At 37.7% G+C, this 23866-nt stretch overlaps 1 protein-coding gene across 1 annotated transcript; it reads left to right on the forward strand.

The window, feature by feature from the left end:
• Nucleotides 1–1129: 1129 nt before the first annotated feature.
• LOC123879924 lies at nt 1130–19211 on the forward strand. Its single transcript, XM_045927783.1, has 3 exons — nt 1130–1134; nt 18132–18288; nt 18568–19211. The coding sequence occupies exons 2-3, from the start codon at nt 18156–18158 to the stop codon at nt 18975–18977; spliced, it is 543 nt and encodes a 180-aa protein (XP_045783739.1). The 5' UTR covers nt 1130–1134; nt 18132–18155; the 3' UTR covers nt 18978–19211.
• The last annotated feature ends 4655 nt before the right edge of the window (nt 19212–23866 follow it).

Consider the following 23866-nt stretch of genomic DNA (forward strand, 5'->3'; position numbering starts at 1 on the left):
CAAGTTCATTCATGCGGTACTCACTCATTTCCTCATTGCGTTCCAACTTCTTAATAATTTGGGCTAACTCTGCATCGCGCCTTTGCTCAATTTTTAACCATGAATCAACATTTTGCGCCAAATTAACGCAGGCTATGGGATTGCGGCTAAAGAAATCTGCGTGTTTCATTCGACAGCCTTGGCGGTACTCGATCTTGAAGTCGTAATGCTGAAGAAATGACCACCATCTATGGATTCTGGGTAAGAGTTCGTGTTTGTTTGACGAAGATTTAATTTTTCTTTGTATTTGTATTTTGTATTTATTTATTCTTCGTTTCAGACTTATAAAAGCACTTACGAAAGTCACAATACACTGAAAAAATAAGTCTACCAAATATGTAGGATCTAAATAATATCAAAATAACAATAGTAACAATAGTAAACTAATATTACGGGTACACAAGTAGGTACATAATTTTTAGCTTAGCTCGTTGAATAGCTTGTGCAGGGCTACATTTTCCATGCGTTTTTATCATCTATATAATCATTAATCTTATAATAACTTTTTTTAATTAAAATTTCTTTTATTTTACTTTTGAATTGCCTGTCAGAAAGATCGGTTATATCCTTTGGAATCATGTTGTAGAAGCGTATCGAACTGCCCATAAATGATTTAGTCGTTTTAGATAACCTGTATTTGTGTCCACTTAACTTATGTTTATTTCGTGTATTATAGTGATGAGAGTCAGAGTTCTTCTTATACGATGGTAGATGTTTTCTAATGTACATAATGTTCTCAAATATATAAAGTGAAGGCATGGTCAGAATGCCGATATCTTTAAACAAATGTCTTAGAGAATCTCTGGGCTTCATCTTATAAATGGCGCGAATAGCTCTTTTTTGGAGTATAAAAATTGTTTTCCAATCCGCAGCAGAACCCCACAACAGAATTCCGTAAGACATCAAGCTTTGAAAATATGCAAAGTACACTATTTTAGCCGTTTGAACATCTGTTAACTGCCTTATTTTACGAATTGCAAATACTGCTGAACTGAGTCTACTTGACAGAATATTAATATGCGGTCCCCATTGTAAACTAGAATCAATAGTTAGTCCAAGGAAAAGAGCTTCGTCGACAATTTCTAATTTTTCATTGTTGAGAAATATCTCAACATTTCTTTCACCACGAAAGTTCGATGAGGCAAAATATACACACTTTGTTTTTTTACTATTTAATGCTAAGTTATTGACCGAAAACCATTGCGAAAGCTTGGTTAGTGCTTTATTAAGGTTGCCCAAATCACAGGTTTTTCTGTTAACTTTAAATACGAGAGAAGTGTCATCAGCAAATAATACGATATCTGCTAGTTCTTTTACTATATTAGGAAGATCGTTAATATAGACTAGGAACAAAAATGGACCGAGAATTGATCCTTGTGGCACTCCTAATTTGACCTTAGTTCCTACAGATGTTCCTTTATTGACATATACTCTCATTTCTCGGTCAGTTAAGTATGATGAAATAAGTTTTAGGGCCTCATCAGTAACTCCATAGTACTTCAGCTTTCGGACTAGAATTTCGTGGTTTACGCAATCGAAGGCCTTTGAAAGATCGCAAAAGATGCCAATTGCGTTTTGCGATTTTTCCCAGGCCTCTAAAATATTCTGTATTAAGTCAGCTCCAGCGTGAGTTGTAGATCTGCCTTTCGTGAACCCAAATTGTTGTTTGTGTAGAAATCCATTGATGTTAAAATGAGCACTTAATTGCGTTAGTAATACTTTTTCAAATATTTTACTAAGAACTGGCAATATCGACACAGGTCTGTAGTTGGTTGGATCATATTTACAACCAGATTTATAAATTGGAACTACTTTGCTTAATTTCATCAAATCCGGGAATACACCTTCGTCAATACTAATATTAAATATGTGTGCCAATATAGGAGCAATTTCATAAATAATTGATTTGATTGCTTTAACCGACATTCCCCATAGATCTTCACTTTTTTTTACATTGATTAAATTAAAAGATTTTACAATATCTTTATACGTAATGTGCTCAAATTTAAAATTAGGAGCTACGATTTCTAAACTATCCTTTAAGAGAAACTCTGCGTCATCAGGTGAAGATATTAAGTTTTTGGTAGTCTCGATAGGAATACTAGCAAACGTTGATTCAAAAGTGTTAGCAACACTCACACTAATAGCGTTGCAATCAGTAACAATTGTAAAAGACCTGCCATAGAGATACTGTCGAAAGTGTTTTATCGCTCTTACTATAGCGAGTGTCTCCAATTCATAAGAGTGGTAGTGGCTTTCTGGTTCAGTAGTTCTCATACTCATATAGGCAATCACGTGCTGTTGGCCGTCCTGTATTTGAATCAGCACTGCACCCAGTCCAGAGCTGCTAGCGTCTGTATGGAGTTCAATAGGAAGTCCTTCTTGAAAGATGGTTAGGACTGGTGCTGAGGTTAGCCGACGAATTATATCAAGTCTAATGTTTTCACATTCCGCGGTCCATTCAAATTTAGCATCCTTCTTGGTTAAGTTGTAGAGTGGAATCAAGCGTTCAGAGAAGGATGGTATAAAACGCCTAAAGTAGCCGGCCAAGCCACAGAATTGACGTACTTGTTTTACGTTCGTAGGTACAGGAGACTTTTCTAAGGCCTCAACTTTTCTTGGGCTTGGGCGAACTGTACCCTTTGTGATTAGATTACCAAGATATTCAATCGATGTCTTGAAAAACGAGCACTTTTTCGCATTCACCGTAAACCCAGCTTCGGTTAAGGCTGCTAGAACCTTGCCTAGAGTTTGGCATCCTTCGGCGAATGTTTTGCATTTTATCAACACATCATCCATGTATACCAAAATGTCGTCCAGAAAGGGTCGCAACGCAGTCATTATAGCGCGTTGAAATACAGCCGGTGCGTTCATTAGTCCGAACGGCATTCTTACATATTCATACAAGCCATCTGGTGTAATGAAGGCAGTTTTTGATATAGAATCTTCTTCAATTGGAATTTGATAAAAACCCTGAGCCATATCCAAACTGATGAAATAGGTAGCATCTGATAAACGATCGATTTGATCGGAAATGATCGGAAGTGGGAACTTGATGGGTACAGTATTTTTATTCAGTTCTCGATAGTCAGTGCACATTCGATCTTCTCCATTTTTCTTTTTAACGAGAATTACAGGACTGGCAAAATTCGACGTACTTTCTCTGACAATTCCGTTAACCATTAGATCGTCGATAATGTGCTTCAATTTTTGTCGTTCACACGGAGCCATCCGATAAGGTCGTCGAGATACTGTTTTTGTCGGATCTTTCAACTGAATTTCCAAACTTCCTGTGGTAACTTGGGTTTTCGGGATACCAGTAGCAAATGTCTCACTATATTTTAATAATAACTTTTTCAACTTGTATATTTCATCTGTATCGGTCAAATCAGTGTCCAGGTTTCCGAAGGGATCTTCGCATTCGTTGGTATTTGAAATAGTTGATTGTCCTATCAACGAAGCGCCCGTCTCAGTAACAAGTACACTCAAACCTGTACCTTTCACTATTTCTGCTCCTATCAAAAAGTTGCAAGGTATTTCGTGGTCTTCTACAACGTGGAAGGAAACTTCTACAAAAATGCTATCTATTTTACACATTGCATTAACTTTTTGGCAGGAAAGGATTGGAATGCTTTCATTTCCTATGCCCTTCAGCATCACGGTGCAATCTTCACGTTTTCCAGGGATAGATCGACCAGTTGAACGTCTTACTAAGGAACGCGCTGCACCGCTATCATAAAGTGCTTTATATGTGTGGTTATTGATGTTGACGATCATTGGTGTTAATATATCTTCTTTTTCTCTAGCCAAATTAACCTTTTCAGCTTCGTCTCCTATCTTCTTGAAACAGGTGGATTCATTGTGGCCAATTTTGTTGCAGTAACTGCATTTGGATTTAGGGCGTTCCGTACGGTTCAAAGGTTCATTAGTATCAGTTGTACTCAGCAATGTTGTAGGATTACTCGTCTTGCCGTTATCTTTATTACATTGTGCTTGTTTGTGGCCAGCTTTCCCACATTTGAAACAAAATATAGTGTCATCCTTATGGTTTCTTAGCCTCGGTCGTTTAGCGGGTGGTTCACCTTGCCAATGTTCTCGCTGTTTGATTGTAGCTGCCATGGAAATTAATTCAGGAACAGAAGAACACTTACTGGATATTAGACGTAACCGAAGGAACTTATCGTCTATGCAGCCAATTATAGCTTCCACAGCGTCTTTGTCTTTATCACCACTAATTACTCGTTTCCAGATGTTCCAAGCTTTGGTAATCGATTCAGCTGGGTTTGTTATATCAAATTTAAAACTTCGTAACTTCGCTATATCGTTTGAATATCGTGCTTCAGGCTCAAAGGTTTGTATCAACGCTTCTCGCATGTCAGACCATACTGGTGATTTTACTAACCATGTATCTCCAAGAGTTTTGGCTCGACCTTGCAACAAGCCAGCTATTTTCGTGCATACTTCATAATCGGTCAGTTTCCAGTGAGTTTTTGCTCTGTCCACGTGTTCGCACCAGTCTTGTATTGGTACATCACCATCAGGGTCAAACGATGCGATATAGATATCACTGAGTCTCGGCCGTTTTATTGGGTTCACGGCCTGGCTTAGTAGCCCTGAAAGAAACTCATGATTAGCTTGCATACTTGCTTGTTGCTGTCGTGTTAGGTTCTCTATGATACTGGCCAATGCATTTAGCGTTTGGTTGGTCCCAAAATTATTGCCATTTTCTTCTATGTGGTTAGGTGGAGCTGAAGAGGCTCCACGGTTCATCCCGCTTCTGATCTCGGATCGAGCCGAGGATCGTTGGAGAATTGGTGAAGGCGGGCGAAGATCCTCAGGGTTCGCTTCGTTCCCTGAGCGATCTTCCGACATGTTAAAACAATACTTCAGTTTTTATATAGAAACTAGTTTATTGATTTAAACTTTTGGTAAATCAGATAATGGTTAATTTACACACAATAATTATTATTACAAAGAATCAGGCGTGAACCGTGTCACAATTACGAGGTGTTGTCGGAACGAGCGCCTCGACAATAATGCGCGTGGCCCGGTATGTGAGCTCGCGCGCCCGCAAGGGCGCGGGAGAGGCACGTCCGAGGCAATGGCCTCCTGCATGCGGGATCTTCCGCCTGGCGTGACTACGCCAGGGTCCTTGGGTTGGCCCATGGGCCTACGGGCTTTCCTCCTCAGTGAGGAAGAGGGAGTTGAGAGCGGTCCTCACGCCGTCGTGGTCCGACCTAGCCGGGTGGAACCCGCTTGTGGGAAGCCCAGCTGGGTGGTCGACGTGTGCGGAGGACGCGCTCCGAGGCATCTATGTGGCGCGGTTCTCTTCTTCCTCCTGTCTGGCGTCCTTGGTAGGCTGGGCCTCACCGGTGAAGGCGGCGAGTCGTCGCAGTCCCTCCAGGATGCGCAGGAGTGGGTCTTCCCCGCCATTTTTAATGGCGTGGAAAACGTCCTCTAGGGTCTCAAACGCCACGGCTTTGATGGCCGCGACGCTTGGTTCGGCGGTCCTCTTGGGCTGGGGCGGGATCCCCTCGGCAGGTCTAGGTTTCTGCACAGGCGGCGGCGAGGGTGCGCGGGTTGGCGATGTCGCCTTCCTGCGCCGACGGCCTCTCCTCTTCCTGGCAGGAGCTCTCTCCGTGGCCTCTCGTGGCTTCGGGTCGTTTGCAGGCGTCCGTACCCTGGAGCCGGTGGTCTCGGTGCGCGGCGGCGGTCTTGGGACTGTAGCCGCGACAGTGCCCGCGCGTCTGTTCCGTGCCTCCTTGCGGAAGACGGGACAGCCCACGTGGTTTGCGGGGTGGCTGCCTCCGCAGTTTGCGCAGGTCGCCGGGTCCTCTCGGGGTCTTGGGCAGTCCCGTGCGCTGTGCTCCTGCGAGCAGATCACACAGGCCTGGCGCCTGTGGCAGTGCGTTGAGGCATGGCGGAAACCCTGGCATCTGTGGCACTGAGCGGGACCCTTCTTCCCTCTCCAATGCGCGTGGCTTCGCAACGCACTGTTTTATAACGCTGGCGACCGGTCCGTCCCCACCGTCCCTGATTCATGGATTGTCCGATATTGCTCGTGCGCGTTCGTGCTCGCCTTCGTAATCAGCGCCGACACTGTAATCAGCGCCGACAAATATCAATACATACAAATTAAATAAAATATTTATTTATAATTTCAAAGTCCAAAATGGATTATTTAATTTTTTTCCTGCCTTTCTCTCTATTTGGCCGAGCTTAGCTTTTAAACAGTTTAACCAATTTTATATTCATACGCATAGGCAAAGAGTGATCTAAACTAATTTTTATCCCAAAAAAACCATCCTACATCATTATCATTACAGGATTGATTTTAAAAAACCTAAACCCAGGCGGATGAAGTCACGGGCAAAAGATGATAAAAAATATAATTTAATAAAACGCTCACATCTTTTGTAAGCAAGCAACGTTTTAATAGCTAGTTAAACCTAGCTAAACATTTCAAATAAAAATAAACGCCTTGCAATCATCAATAAGAAACCATGATTTGCAAAACCAATAAAAAGTTTGCTCATTCAGTCAAATAAACGTAAAAAGAAAAAAACGAACCTTTAATGAATGAGTTGCGGTTATAAAATCTTTCTTATTTTTATTTATTGTCTTTTGATCTTGAATTGAAACTGGCTTAAATCAAAGCTGACTGAATGGATTAATTAGTACTTAGGTTAATTAATTGATCCGTTACATTTTGTTTACAATTATTAAGTACGGCTGACTCAAAATGGAAGATTTAGGGTTAAATGTCTAGATTTTCATCTATGCGTAAGAATTACCTAATCGTGGGCAGGGAATAAGTAAAACGGAAATTAATGATATAGGTACTTACTATCCGTGGCCTCCAGGAGTAGGTATAGCTACAACTGCAGCGACCATGATGGCAACAAGCTGAAAAAAATAAAGTTATTACATTTCTGCTGGCCTAAGTCAAAACAAATCATTCATTAACATTGAAACTTACAGCGAGGTTGGCGTACATCTTGCTTGGTTTGCTGGACTGATTCAATGTATCACTTGGCCTGCTGAGACTTGCTGGCTTTCTACTTACTTCAATCCTTCCTCAAGCTTATATACGCCATTCGTGTGTCCAAGAATTGCATAATCCTTCCCCCATGTTCCCTACTAGCCCGGTTAACCCGACCATATTAGAAAGGTGATACAGATTGAACAGTTTGGAGTAGAAAGGCGCCTTTTGATTTTGGTGGGGCACTCACAGGTGGGGTGAAATGAAGAGTAATTCTAAAAGTACTCGACGTAAGTATATTTACTACCATTAAAGTGTAACAAGTCGGCATGCGTGTGATAGTTTATTGAGTGCACAAACTTTTCTTAGTGAATAGGATTCCACGGAATGCTTTTATATCAATCCTGGTGACCTATATGTAACTGTATTTTATAAATTAAAGGGATTTTATATGTAATTATTTTTTGTATGTATGGATTGAAAAATTGTGGATAAAATTAAACGAAATTATCTATGCGTAATGGTAATATCGAGGAGGACGCGAGCTATAGGAAGTCAGCTATTTTATAAAGTATTACGTATTCATCTAGTTTAAATGGGGACCATCAGAATATTCTAGAGCTTTAGTGCATAAGACTGTGATGCAATCATGGATAATACCTGTTACTTATGTTTTAGGCTTAAAGAAATAATATCTTCATTATAATTTATTATGATTGCCTACGGTGTCATGGGTTTCTATCATTAAGTGCTTGGCGACTTTAACTACTACGTGTTATATGCCATATTATTTATTCAATTTATTTATTTTCTGCTGAGCGTACGAATACAAAATAAATAACTACTACGTGTTATATGCCATATTATTTATTCAATTTATTTATTTTCTGCTGAGCGTACGAATCTATACTTATCTATACTTATAAATAAAATTGGAGTGTCTGTCTGTAATTTCGAAATAACTACCTCATATTAAGCTCATATGGTTATTTGAACGATACCATAACTGAATCACACGTTTTTAATATTTTTGTCTGTCTGTCTGTCTGTCTGTCTGTCTGTCTGTCTGTCTGTCTGTCTGTCTGTCTGTCTGTCTGTTTGAAAAGGCTAATCTTTGGAACGGCTGAACCGATTTTGACGGGACTTTCACAAGCAAGTAGAGGATTGACCAGGGCGTAAAATAGGCTACTTTTTTAACCGACTTTCAAAAAGGGAGTTGTGTTTTTCTACCTATGTACACCGAAATCTCCGAGATTTCTGAACCGATTTGCGTCATTTCTTTTTTAATCGATAGAGGAACTTTGCGACATTGTTTCATAAAAAATTTGGAGTCCAACTCCTCAATCCTGATGCTGCAGGGGATCTGACCAATCCACGCGGGCGAAGCTGCGGGCATCAGCTAGTACAAAATAAATTTCAATAATTTTACTTTAGATACGAATACTGTATTATTCTATTAATTGTACTGTAGGTAAGATTACTTTGTTGAAACTTAATATTACTTTTATGGTAGGTACTCTACTTACACCTATTATAAATGCGAAGGTATGTCTGTTAATCTGTTACCTTTCACGGCTCAACCGCTAAACTGAACCACGGTAATATTATCTAACGATATTTATCACACAGATAGCATGCACCCTGGAGACGGTCATAGGACTCATTTTATATCGGGAAATCAAAGAATTCCCACGGAGTTTTTAGCTGGGAAACCTTTTTTCAGATAGGTTGACTAACCCTTATCTTATAGCAATAGCTGTCTACTGTAAATTATGACAATGTTGGTGCATATTCACTTAAACTTTGAAGTTTTATAAGAAAATTAATCCAGTCGCCTCCGCGCTTCCGAAGTGCACACGGCCTAAGCTTAGGAACCTCATGCGCTAGAAGTCAAAGTCTAACCCTGGCCCCATATGCTGATGTTCTATGAAACACGCAACTGAACGAAATCCAAAATAGAATGAAGAGTTTCATACAACACCTGGTCTAATACAACCAGTATTCTTGGATAGTACCAGTACTCTAATAGTGCAACTATTAGAGCGCGAGATCCCTTACGAATATCTGGTAGATTAATTCGATCAAGATTTCAGTAACAATTTTTATATAGAAGGCGTGTCAATTTCAATTTCTGTAAGTTTTTAAGTTACAAAACTTGCCTGCAAAATTACAAAAATTGACTTGCGGCGAGAGTTTACACATTACAAGAACTTCCGTAAGAAATTGCGGAAATTTCTTGCCAGTGTGCCTTGCATTTACAAAAGCCCACATTAATCGATATATGCTCGGTCATCATGTTTTATTTAGACATTACCAGGTGTGTGTTCCAATTTGAAGATTTGGAACCCCGAGTTCAGTGATGACAAACCATTTAGTATCAATACTATCCACAGATCTTTAGCCCTCAAGATTAACATGGACAGGATTTACCATTGCAGCATCAGTGCAGCTTACATTACTACGTACCTACTTACCTAGCCAGTGTTATTTTTTCTCTAAACTTAATAATATAAATTTATGTATGTAAGTAAGTAGTTTACAGTAGGTAGGTAGTATATTATTTACATACATAAATTATAATATACCATCCTCATAAAAAAAAATTTAGTTGAATAGCGCATCAGAATATACTCAGATAGTACCTGGATAGTTTACAAGTTATAAGCTAATATAAGTATAAACACGCAGATTGCAACTTAATTTTGCAATTTTTTAGAGATATTGCCGTAAAACTTTGCAATAAACAACATAAGAAATTTATACATATTTACATATCTATTATACGAAAAAAATTCCACTCCGTCGGCTCAATTTGTTAACTACCAACGACTTAATTACTGGTTTACGTCTAAGGCGTAACGTTAAACGTTATGTCGTTTTTTATTATGACTCCAGTTCACGTTGGCGCAAACGGCGAGTGCCTAACTACCTATTGAGCCACTTTTGTCGCTTTATTTGTTTCACTGGTTTTCAAGAATAATATGATGTCTACACTCTACACTGACCTCTTCCATAGTGAAAACCATTTCAATGGTTGACTAAAACGAGAGACAGATCAGGAGAAATTCATATTGAGAAACTTCAAGTCAGGAGGGGTAAAAGTTAGCTAGCTGCAAATGAAGTTATCGAAAACTATTGTTACCTACACCTACAAAGAGTAAGTGAAAATTTTGTTCAATGCCATTTAGTTCTTTTATAGAATTAGTAGCGAGCCCGCGTGGATTTAGATTTTTAAAAATCCCGTGGGAAATTTTTGATTTTCCAAGATAAAAAGTAGATTTTAAAGTTTGATTCAGAGATACCGGAAACAGACAATTCGACTTTTTATCTCGTTAATCAAAGAGTTTACATGGTATTTTCAAAATCTAAATCCATACGAACGTTCTAGTCGTTGGAACCATTGTTTTGGTGTTTTTCCAATTCAATTTAATAGAGATATTAAAATCCATATAATTATAACAATCTCCCTCGCCAAACTTAATTATACTAAGCAGTTTACACTCTAAAAACGCCACTTGAGCAATCACCTCTTAATTTTACTGATTACCACCGAATTAATTCAATAAACTTTATGTAATGAAGTGTACCTATTTCTTTAATTTTTGTGCTCTACATAATATGGAGGTTTTTTTATAAAATCTGTAAGTTATACCTATGACATACCTAGCGGGTGGTTCTTCCGGTAAATGGTTGTAGGTACCTAATTTGTCACACATTATTTATTTTTTCACGGATTGCCCGTCTCTGCCACACCGCAGAGAACGTTGATCAAATTCACGTCAAAAATCATAATAATATCTCGAAAACCTACGCAATCGGTATTGGTTCAGGGCAAAGTGTAAACCATAGACAGCAGAGTACATCTTACTAATACATGGTGTGAGAACGTGAGTTGTAGAAGAGGCTCTCCCTCAACGCTCAATGGTTTGATCAGCTGAAGCAATTTCATGCAAGTTCTACACAACCGCTAAAATAACCAACGACCGAACAGCTATCCATTCGAGAATATATTGCCAGGACAACGATCTTTATTCTTCAGTAATGAGGGAACGACCAGATTCTCTCCGATTGTAGACGTTCACCGCTGAACATACGAGTAGGTCTCTCGTAGGGACTTCCACACGCTACGGACTTGCGCTAGCTGAATGCCGCGGCCCCCTACGACTTGTTTGACGCACCTGGGGATCTCAACGTCTAACGGTTTTTCAAAGTATGTCTCCTGCCCATTGCCACTTCAGCTTCTTAACCGCTCTCCATCGCCCGTCAAGTGACTGAGCTTTCTTAATCGCCATAAAAAAGAGCCCTATGAACGCAAAATTGTTGTAAAGTTTCCTGATAAAGGCGCTGGCCATTAAGGAATAATCGTGGGAAATAGAAATGCATACCAATTTGTTCACGTAACTGCAACGCTAACATATTATAGAGATTATACGCATCATAATTACTTAAGAGTGGAAATAATAGGGGAATTTCATAACGTGTATATTGCTCATGTTTATCTCGGTCAGTGGACGCGGTTTGCTAACTGAAAGATATAAGATACACGAGTAGGTTGATACAAGATCCTCGCGTTTCGTGATTTTTATAAATCCATATCCATGTCCATATTAATATTGCAAAAGCGAAAGTGTGTCTATATGTTTCTTTTTTACGGCCATCAGTTAGATGAAAGGCACAAAGTTACTTGTAGCTTACATCCTAGAGATGAAAATAAGTTACTTTTCCGGAAATCAATGCGAACCCACGAGATCTTTAAAAATCCTAAACTTACGCGGATGATGTCGGGTTCATCATCTAATACTAGACCTCTAGGTATCCAATAATTATATAAAATAAAAAAACTGACGGACTATCAATTACACATTATTCAAACACATTAAATTTGAATAATTGAAATTATGCCTAGAAATTAGCGATTGAAAATAAGCCACAATTATCGTACTTGCGGAAAAGATCAAACGATAACATAATATTTTCAATTGAAAAATTTAAAAACCCCCGACACAAAACTTCTAGTAACTTTCAAACGGCTGAACCGATATTCTTGGATTATAGCTATTGAATACTCTCGATCAAGCCACCTTTCAAACAAAAAAAGCTTTTAGTTTAGGAGCTACGATGTCACTTATAACCCCCTCTTTTTGGGTCGGGGGTTAAAAACAGTCACTATAGCTGCATATGCTGCAGTGTCAGAGTATTACCCGCCAATCAGGCGTAGCTCATGTCACTTTCGTTGGATCAGCATGGGCGTCATATGATATGCTTTAAATACTTTTAAAACTAGTTAAATATTTAGGTATTTCATTTAGTTGTAATTTAATCTAGCACTTATAGGTTTTCAAAAAGCTTTTGGGACTTTTAAGATTGCATTTCCCGAACAAAAAGGACATAACCGCACTTATGGCCACATAGAAACGATTCGGTCCCGTGATAGTAAGTAGTAACCCTAAAACCCTTATTAACATTGTAAACTATAAGGTCGCATACATATGCATTGGTATTAAAATAAAATACAAAATTGCTCCTTTTGAAAAGTAAACTTTTTTAACAGTGTCATTCGAAGGATACGACGGTATTTTGAACCCCGCAAATAAGTATATCATTAGTATGCATAAAATGCAAAAATTGAGCGTAGCGGAACTCAACTAAGTTACAACAAAGTTTGGGAAGGTAAAATTTATCATCTACTATTAAACCAGTAAGTAAATAGCAGATTCATAACGAAAAATTGGGATTAAGTGTATAGACACAACAATCGGTATAAACTCGACTCTCCGAATAGGGACGTATCTGACAACTTGATGATAGAGTATGATGCCTATGTCTTCCCTTAAGAGTCGCAGGCGATCACAAGTACCTTCATCTTGTTTGGCATTTAGTAAACACACATTACCTACATGTAACATAATAATGATTTCTGCTAACCTTTGGCCTACTCGTCTTAATAACATTCACCATATTAATCATATATTAAGTAATATACATTCAAAGAGATTGGACGAGAAACCTCATTTCCTAAACCTGATTTATTCGGATTCAGTGACTTGATAATCTTACATAACAAAATAATATGTAATTAAAAACAATCACCAACGTACAGTAAGTACTTACGCGCAGACGACGTAAAGGCGTTCGGTAGATCAAGCACTCTGTGCTTAGGTAGGTACCTACCTACCTTGCCGAACTCCTTTTACCCGTTTATCGACGATCGACAACGACCATGTATAATATAGCGGTGTATACGCCGCTACATTAGGAGGAGAACTGTAATTTACCAAGCCTATGTTGGTGCAAGCGTCACAGGATAAAATGCAACTAACTCTCTGATGCCAAATCATATGTCTGTCTGCCTGTGCTAGACCTGAAAATTGAGTTATAGTGACCAAAAAAAGAGATCCAAATGACCATCACAATAAACGTTGAGACCCGCTAATACCCTCCCTGTTTCCCTACTATTAGTTTTTCATGTAGTAGGTACTCCACTACACCACAACTAATAATAGCAAAACACTAAATAAAAATCGGTCAAGTGTGAGTCGGACTCGCACACGAAAGGTTCCGTACTATCGTACAAGATATAACAGAGGGACGAGGAAATAATACTTTTTAATTTTATTTTTTTATTTGTTGTTATAGCGGCAATAGAAATGAACATTCTGTGAACAATCGACTCTTTATCTACATGTTATGGTTCACTGGTTACAGCCAACTGACAGACAGACGGACGAGCGCACGCACAGCGGAGGCTTAGGAAAGGGTCCCGTTGTTGGCACCCTTCCGGTAACAGTTGGTCGATTTCACACACATTTGAGGACATTATGGAGAACTCTCAGGCATACAGGTTTCACGATGTTTTCCTTCACCATTAAAGCTGTATTTAATTGTTCAAAACACACATAACACTGAAAAGTTAGAGGTGCGTGCAGGGGATTGACCCCCAGACTCCTCGACTGGAAAGCCGACGACGCTTAAACATATTATAAGATATCACCGCTAACACTATTTTGATGATGAATACCGCATCGCACCGCACTTGGATATTTACAAGTGTAAGGTTATTTTTAAAAATTGATTTGAGTTGTCAAAAATAATATAAAATTATTAATTTATCTAATGCAGGTAGTTTGATAAAATCGATATTTGGCTCATTCGATGTCATACAATCTGTTGCTAGGCGGCCAACAAGATTGAACTTGCATAAATACGGGTGTTTCGAAAGTTTTAGTTTAGTCTCCTCCTGAGATTCGGAGCGATATCGCATATTTTCGGATTTTTGATTGTGAACTGAATAATTAGATGTTGTGATAGCAATCACGCTCTAATTAAATTATTTATTTTGGCATTAGTTTGTTTAGATTAAAACTCTCGGATAACCTCTACACATTTAACTTGTGTTTTTTGTGTTGGTTATGGGAGGACATTCCAATAATTCGATAAAAATATTTAAATAATACCTGCTTTTCTGAGTGACGCCAATACAAGCTATAGTATATTATAGACGTATGCACAGACATACCGAGACGCGGAGGGTAACTTTGTTTTGCAAGTACAATTAGCGATCATTATCAATTTGTCAATTTGACCATACTTAAACGTTAAATTAGAAAAGAGTGAAATCGTAGCTATGAATATAATATTATATATCTACTTACCTGATAAATTATAATATATTATTATTAATTATTATTAATTATTGGATTAAATAAAGATATTTTATGAAAATGCAATTGAAAAAGTTTTGAATCACGCACACACCACGTAACGAAACATTTCTGTACAATGATATTTTATAGTGAAACTGTAATAAGTATTAATTTATCCATAGGTACCATATTATTATAAGAGCAAAAGGGACTCTGTCTCTATAGGACCTATTTGTATATTTATTACCTATTCACTGCTCAAGCCATCTTGACACAGAGATAGCTTGCAATCTGGGGCTACGACTTTGTATGTATCTCGGATTTTTTTAAAACCGTCCAAGTGCGCGTCACACTCGCGCACCGAGGGTTTTGTAGGTAGGTACTACAGAAGAAGTAAAGCGGTAAGAATTAACTTTGTTAGTGATCTGCAAAACTAACTTTGTTTGTAGAGATTTATTGTTATAAAAAAAACTATGCTAAACGTTGGATTCATTTTTCCAGTTACATATCAACAGTTAACCATAATTATTTAAAAATTTCCGATTGATGATCTTCGGAGATAAGGTTTTAAGAGTTACTGAAATAATCGACGTGACAGATCACAGACGAACGGACAGGCAGATAAAGTAAGATAAAGGCACTATTAGGGTTCCATTTTTATCATTTATGGTAGGGAACCCTACAAACGTAAATCCACTCGGGCGAAGTAGCGCTGAGTCGACGCCACAAATCTCCCAGGTTTGAAATCAGCAATATTCACAGTATCTTGTGTTTGTTGATCAGTATTTTTTCACCAGGCGGTTGGTGCGGTCTAGGTGCAACCACCCCTCAGCATAGGTATAGATATCTATCTACCTATTGTATATGACAACGTTGATCTTCTGAAGTCCAACGCATTGTCTTACCGAGAGAATTACCACCACTATAAATTATAAGTAAAGATTCAATAATTCAGTACACTAGTTAGTAGTTACACTTATTGAATATCAATACACTGGAGGTAAAGTATAGTAGGTACTTACGCGACAGGTTGAAATGGCAAACGGGGAGGGAACGTCCCGCACACCCGCACAGCCCCCGCGCTAGCCTGATACGGGTGTGACGTGCGAGGGTGCGGTCCCCCCCCCCCCCCCCCCCCCCGCCTCATACCCCAATTGCCATCTCAACCTGTCGCGGGCTATACTTAATCGTATGGTAATAGAGACAATTATATTATTTACATCAACGTGACTTCATGTATAATCAAAAGGGGTCACGAACTTCAACAATTAACGAACGCGGAGAGCAAGTTTTAGCAGAAGAGACTCAGGTGCAATCTAGTAATTTCACAACTGCACAATAAAATGTTGCGCACAAGTTAACATTTCTCCACCTTGTCGCAATACTACACTACTGAGAATATTAATTACATTAAAGGAAAAAAACTGTTTCGCATTCCCCACGTGGTCACCTAACCACGCACGATCGCGGAATCTACATTCTGCACCTCGCTTAAAAACAACTTTGTCGTTTATTTGGCCCGCTTTGGACTCAATTGAACAAACCGTCATAGTTTTAAATTTTTGTCACGCATGACGCATCTTGCAAATATTGTTAAAGAAAACAACAATATGAAAATCTGGTCAAGTGCGAGTCGGACTCGCACACGAAGGGTTCCGTACCATCTACAAGATATACCTAACACCTAATATATGTACTTACTTGTGCTCTAAGACCTACCTACCTGCCAAATTTCATGATTCTAGGTCAACGGGATGTACCCTAAAGGTTTTCTTGACAGACACAACAGACGGATAGACGGACAGACAGACAGCAGAGTGACAATAATTATAGGGCTCAGTGAATTACATAAAATACGTACTTATGCAAGGGCAATTTCGAAAATCGTGTTCTATGAAGCATCAAGCAAGTACGAAGTCAAGAAGCTGTCAAAAAGTATGAAACTGGATTACACTTGGATGAATGATTATCTCTATGTTATTAAGATTACAGGTAGATTATCCGCAAACATTTTTGTGCATAGATTTTCAAAAAAAAAAAAACAGACTTCAATCATCACAAGCACTAAAAATTAAAATCGATGTACATAATTTATTACCAAAATACATTATAAGTTATTTTAGTTTAGATCGTTTAGTTATTATTCCAGTTTAAGAAATTAGTTATGGTATCGACTAATTTGTGAGCATGCCAAAATCATTATTTCGACTAACTAATTTCTTAAACTGACACACTTTCAAGTAAAGATTTTTATGTAATCCTGTGAAGATGATACTGCAATTGGCGGAATTAGAATGCCATAAGGCTACTTGATGAGGCGAGGCTGTTGGAGCCGGAAAGTCCTCGAGTGGAGACCGCGTTTAAGCAAACGTAGTGTGGGACGCCCTCCAGCACGATGGACTGATGATATCAAGCGGCTGGCGGGAAGTGGCTGGATGAGGAAGGCTGAGGACCGGGTATGGTGGCGCTCTTTAGGGAAGGCCTATGTCCAGCCGTGGACGTCCACAGGCTGATGATTATGATGATGATGATGAAGGCTACTTTATCGTATTAATTTACAAATTGCGAAAAACCAATTAAATTTGAATTTCGCGGGCAGACCCGTGTCATGCACCTTAACAAGGATCTTTTGGCACTTGGTACCAAAAGATCGGACTGTACAGTTCGACAAAGACCTTTTAGCATTTATTATGACATTGACAGAGAAGCGTAGTTGAAGAACAAAGACTGCCAGCAAATAACATCTCCTTAATTTTAGAGAATATGTTGAAAATGGTAATGTTGAAAACCGAATAAGTTTTATCTAATTTTAACTGAATGAGAAATTGGGAAAGGCGTCCTTGTTTCCACATAGGTGAAAAACAATAAAAATCATTAATATGCAATGGACTTGCAACCTAACTATTACGTCAACCTGCTTAAAACTGTATTTACTTAGTGCTAAATATAGTTTTAAGATGCAGACATATTAATGCTTATCTATTTACTACTCTTAATCGTGATGTTAATGCATATGGAATGGCCCTAGTTAATATTAAAAAAAAATAGTGAATTTCAGATTTTTTACTTAGTAACACCACATACTAGGGCCAGCGTGACACTTCACAACATGGCGACGTTAGTTCCGATTTGGGCCACGCGCCAAAAGATCCTTGTCGCACGCCAGCGCTATTTTAAACTATTGTTTACTTTTATGGACACTTTTTTAACTTTTCCCTCGAAGATCTCGTTCTTCTTACTTCTTTACTGCATAAAAATAATACTTCCTGCATCCATCGTATTTTATTAGAGAACAAGATTTCGACTAACTTTTATAACCACAGACTAATTTTTATGACAGAATCAAATAAACCCATTTTTTGTGAGTTATTAATCTGTGGTTACTGTTTGACTGTTCCCATCTATCTAACTAATACCTAATCTGTGCATCTCATACAATATTTTTTCTGTATGAAGCTTATGTTTAGAAAATATTTAATTTTCTAAATAAAATGCCGAAAAATATTACAAATGAAGTACGTGAAATAATTTTAAAAATCAAAGAGTTTATGGACGATGAAAAACGGATGCAAGTACCAATAATACCGCTCAGCAAAGTATACGTAAGGGTGTCTGCTGCCACAGGTTTGTTCTTGTTGCAATTTAGCACATTACTTAGAAGTCTAATATACTCTTCCGCAGCTTATCTGTAGCAGAAAATATAAATTGCATTGAATTAAAGTTAAACAGCGAAATTCATTCATTATACATTTGAAGGAGTAGGTACTTATCATTTTATTTTTTTCTTTTTACACTACCAATACAATACTATAACTACACATGTTCACAAATGCTTTTCTATATAAAACAAATTTTCTGTTAATTGACATAAATAAAAGTATTTAATTTTATATTTTATTACAGGTGTATCAGAAAGAACAGTGCTTAATATAGTGAAAGAAGCCAGGCTAGTAGAGCAAGGATTATTAGATCCTGATACATTCAAGAGGGCACCTAAGAAAAGAGTTCGAACCAAAGGAAAAATAGAAGTTGATGAATATGATTTGCAAGTTATCAGACGAAAGATTCATGAGTTTTATGCATTCAAAAAAGAAGTGCCAACTATAAATAAACTTTTACAAATCTTGAAAGAGGAAATAAACTTCAAAGGTTCGAGAGAAACACTAAGAAAAATCCTTCGTAAAAATGGGTTTCAATTCAGAAAAACAAAAAATAATAAAGAGAAAGAGCATGCACCAGAATCAACCTCATCTGTCCCTCCGATGGTTACACCATATATTCACTCCATGTTCAATCATAAAAATATTCAGTAATAAATCTTACTTTATTTAGGTTGATAAGAAATTAATGTTAGGTGTTATCCTCCAGTAACAATTTGTGTGCATACAAATAAGAATTAGCTTTTTAATCTGCTAGGATTCCCAATTTTATAATCAGGGCTGATCAGTATTTTAATTTAAACCATTTTTGGCAGGTTACAAGTTTATATGGTTTCACAACATATTATTATAAATAAGAGTCCCCCATTGCTCTGCGTTTGTGTGGGTTGAAGCTAATCTTACAGATTTTCAACAATATTAAGATTAATATGGAGATTTTTTTAAGGTGATATAATATAAGCCAGAACATTTACGAAAATGATCTACCAGTGTGATGATTATTGTGAATTAAGCCATAAAAAATCATCACAGTGGAAAGCCTTGGCCTAAAATTTGAGAATGGAGAAACTATTGTCAAAATTTAATTTCTGTAGACCATTCATTCGTGAAGTAATTTATACTTGGCCGTGCAGTGTTCAGAGAAATATGAAATTATATGATCTGCAACAACTAGGCACAGCATGTGTAAGTTTGTAGTATAATATTATAGTGATCTATCTAGACATTGTTTAGGTGTGGGACTTACCTTAGGTTGTTTTGTGAATTTTGTCAAATTGTTCTGTAGTTATTGTAAATACTATGGGTCTAGCGCTTGACTGAGATGGTTCATAGGGTAGAGTTCGGGTTGCAAAAGGGTGACGATGTCATAGCCCCCGCTCCTGCCGCGCCCACAGCTATCGATGAAGCTGGGGACTAACATATAAGATATATATTGTAACCTATATTGATGATTGTAACAGACAATGTGAAGGTTTTAGGAAGCATTTTTTCTGTACTTGACAATACCATGTCCATCATATCTCATCACTCATCAGCTAAACTGATTTCTGTGGATAAGGATGTGGTTGTGTTATTTGTTTCTCACAAAACGTCAATTTGTATTTGTACAGAATTATTGCAATTATTTACTTGCATTTTGTATTTTGGTTCCTATTCAAGCATTTAAATTAACCACTTTTTGGATGTTTTCAAATAGTAAAGATGGCGATATGTGACCAATACTGTTGACTAAATAAAAAAGTAAAAGTGTGACAGAATAATGTATGTGTAATAGGAATTTTAGATTTGTTAACCTGTTTGTACATTACATTACTTGTATATCACAAAAATTGTTTAATTTTTCTTCCAAAACCACAATTTGGGTCCCGACAAATGTATTTATTAGGTTTCATACAAAATCCAAGGTACAGACTGCGTATAAGTGCTTTAGAAAGAAGGACTCCTGAATGTATTAGATGAATATCAAAACTATTGAATCAACAGAGAAAAAAATCGGATTTTTTTAGAAACATAAAACTTTTTTGCCCGTAGTCCGAAAAGTTGCCCTTGGATCGATAAGCGTAAGGGCAACGATTTATTGCCCGTAGTCCGAAAAGTTGCGCAACTTCGGGAGTGGACCACAGGCAATAAATAGTTGCCCGTAGTGCTATTGATAGGACTACGGGTAAACTGATTTGCCCATGGTCCTATTGATAGAACCATAGGACAATCTGGTTTGCTCATGGTGTAATTGATAGAACCACATGCAAAGAAAATGCTCTTGGATCATCCAGTAGGACTTCAAATGGAACAGATATTTTTGAACTTGATTTATTTAAGAGTATGATGTCAACAGTGGCACTGTGGCGCCCTCTCCTCCTTCTCCACAACGGATTTATGAAGTAACATAAATAATTGATTTCGTATCCCAAAGGACCCCTATTTCGGAATAAATATGCTTATGTTAATCGAGAGCGAATCCAGAAAATAAGCCAAATTATAGTAAAATCCGTTAAGTAGTTTTGGCGCGATATACAAAAACACACAGACAGACAATTAATATTGCCCTCAGTTCTTTGGGATGTAGGAATAGATTTGCGGCACGATTGGGACAATGACAGCTACAATGTCACGATGCATCTCCGACTGGTTGATGCCCGCTTACTAAAGAACGTATAATTTTTGGACGTCACAACGTACAATTATACAACGTTCCAACAATATTATGTTGTTACCAGCTACAATGTATTCGCAAGAATACCATAAATTCAGCCAATCACAACGATTGCGATTGTAATAATGATTGATGCAATTTTCCCAATCGAGCAGCAGCTCTTTATTTGAATGAAATATTTTTTTATTTATTGATATATAGCCCAAAACACCATTTTTTAGGGTTCCGTGCCTCAAAAGGAAAAACGGAACCCTTATAGGATCACTTTGTTGTCTGTCTGTCTGTCCGTCCGTCCGTCGTGTCTGTCAAGAAAACCTATAGAGTACTTCCCGTTGACCCAGAATCATGAAATTTGGCAGGTAGGTAGGTCTTATAGCACAAGTAAAAGAATAACTCTGAAAACCGTGAATTTGTGGTTACATCATTAATTTTTTTTTAAATGTGTTTAAATTTTCAAAGTAAGATAACTATACCGAGTGGCGTATCATATGAAAGGGTTTTACCTGTATATTCTGAAATAGATTTTTATTTATTTTTATGCATAAAAGTTTTTGATTTATCGTGCAAAATGTATTTTTGTACTCGGGTATTTTTCCAATACCCGAGTACGGAACCCTCGGTGCGCGAATCCAACTCGCACTGGCCGGTTTTTTAGGTGAAATACGACATGTAATGACTTCCACACGCCACAAGTGGCTCCCTGCGACTCGTTTGATGTCATCTGTTAATTTAATGGAGGATGTACCAATGCTGCGCTTTCTGGTACACCGATAATAAAACATATTTTAACATTTATGTAGGTATTTATTTTAATGACAAAAACAGCTCATAAATTAATAATCAGCTAAATTGACATTTTTTAGTTATTGCTTAAAAGCTAAAACATGTTACAGCTATATTTTTAACGTGAAATAAAACCATTTACGTCTTAATAGCCTTAGTAATTTCTAACCGGCTTCAAAAAAAGGAGAAGTTTCTCAATTCGACGGTATGTTTATTTTTAATTTTTTCTTGTATGTTTGTTACGCCATTACTCCGCCAAATATGAACCGATTTTGATAATTTTTTTTTTGTTTGGTAGGTCATACGCCCGAGGTGGTCCCATTTTAGTTTGGTGAATATCTGATAACCATCTTCAGATATGGAACAGAACTCCTCAACGGATAAGAGTAAATTGCTCGCGATCGGTGTAATGGCTTAGTAAACAGTAGGTTTTAACCAGATATAGCGTATTTTAATACAATTGGAGCCACTAAAATACGTAAAATATTTTTTTTGAAAAAATAAATAAAAATCGATTTCAATAACCACAAACACTAAGAAGTAAAAATAATTTAATTTATTACCGAATATATTATGTATACAAGAGTTAATGTAGTTCTATATCAACATTTTTGGAAACCGGTGCCAATTAGACGCACGAACCGTCTACTCCTCTTATTGTTTGTGACTCCACATTGGCACCTCACTGGCAATGACTATGACTTAGAAATTATAAGGCGTATTTAGTAATTAATATACATTTAATCAGTGCATAGACAATTTCAGAATATTAATTTGATTACACTAGAAAAGGTAACTAACTTATATACACGATTATTACTCGCATAAAGAATGTTGCACTAATACAGGGTTAAATTTTAAATACCAGAAATCAGACTAACACCTAGACCAGATACCAGAATAATTGTTATCATTAAAACTAACAACTTTTGTTCTACGACTTTTTTTAACTCGATATTTGGTGAAATATCAAATATTCAATATTTTACATAGATTCTCTCCTTGTAACTACTCTGTAACATCGGCAACTGCGCGCGAACCACACGTACGTAGACGGTCTCGCCAGATTGTTTGACATCTTTAATATGTCTCCTTAGCACCACGTATATCTAAAGTGCTCGCAGCAGCTTGGCGACAGGGACAGTCTTTTCTTTCTTTCTTTCTTCTCTCTGGGCTGGTTTCCGCACTTAAACGTTTCCGTCTGTTGTGCGTGCGTGACAGAGACGGTCATGGTGATCGCTGATCACGTGTATTTGGATTCACAGTGTAATGTCACTTTGCGGAAATAACATAATTTTTTTATTTAGTTTTTGGTATAAAATAAATTAATACGAAATTATGAAAAGTCGTAGAGCAAAAATTGTTAGATTTAATGATAACAATTACGTGCCGAGAGCTTTCCGACATTTTTTATTTAACCATGTATAAACTTACTATAAACTTCATTATATACATAAAATTTAACTAAAAGTCGAACTATGTAACATTATTTACCAATAGAGCTACAAGCAAGGGTTTTATTTCGGTTGAGACAAAAACGGTCGAATGTCGAAGAACGCGTCACACGTCTCCGGTCACCAGTCGTCTCGCCAAGGCACCACGTGCGCCTGCTGCGTGCCTGCCGTGCGCCTGCCGCATGCCTGCATGGTCTTGCCATAGCTGCCACTCAACAGCTGCCGCTCAACGACCTCCACCAGGCAGCATGCTGACTACTCTGCAGGGGCCACGCATTCCCGAATCAAGTTTCCCTGTACACAGAGAATTTCATTTCAAATACAAGGTCTTTAAATCCATTTGATAAACTCGTTGGACTCAAGCATTCACCCTTTATCGCAGACCATCAAGATTGATACGCTTAATAAAATTAATTCCCTGAGTTACTGCACGTTTTAACTCGATCTCGTCTTTTGACAACGTATTGGGCACAGTAGGCAATACTTGGTGAATGCGTCTATCATTAACACGTTCCCAGGACAACCTGATGCGTATCTAAAGGACACTACTTCCCAGGACGAAGCTTGCCAGAATACAAACTGATGCACATCCAAAGAATGAGTTCCCAGGACAAAGCCTGCCAGCATACAACCTGATGCGCATCGAAAGGATA

This window comes from Maniola jurtina, chromosome W (genome assembly GCF_905333055.1).
Source record: "Maniola jurtina chromosome W, ilManJurt1.1, whole genome shotgun sequence".
Classification (NCBI taxonomy): Eukaryota; Metazoa; Arthropoda; class Insecta; order Lepidoptera; family Nymphalidae; genus Maniola; species Maniola jurtina.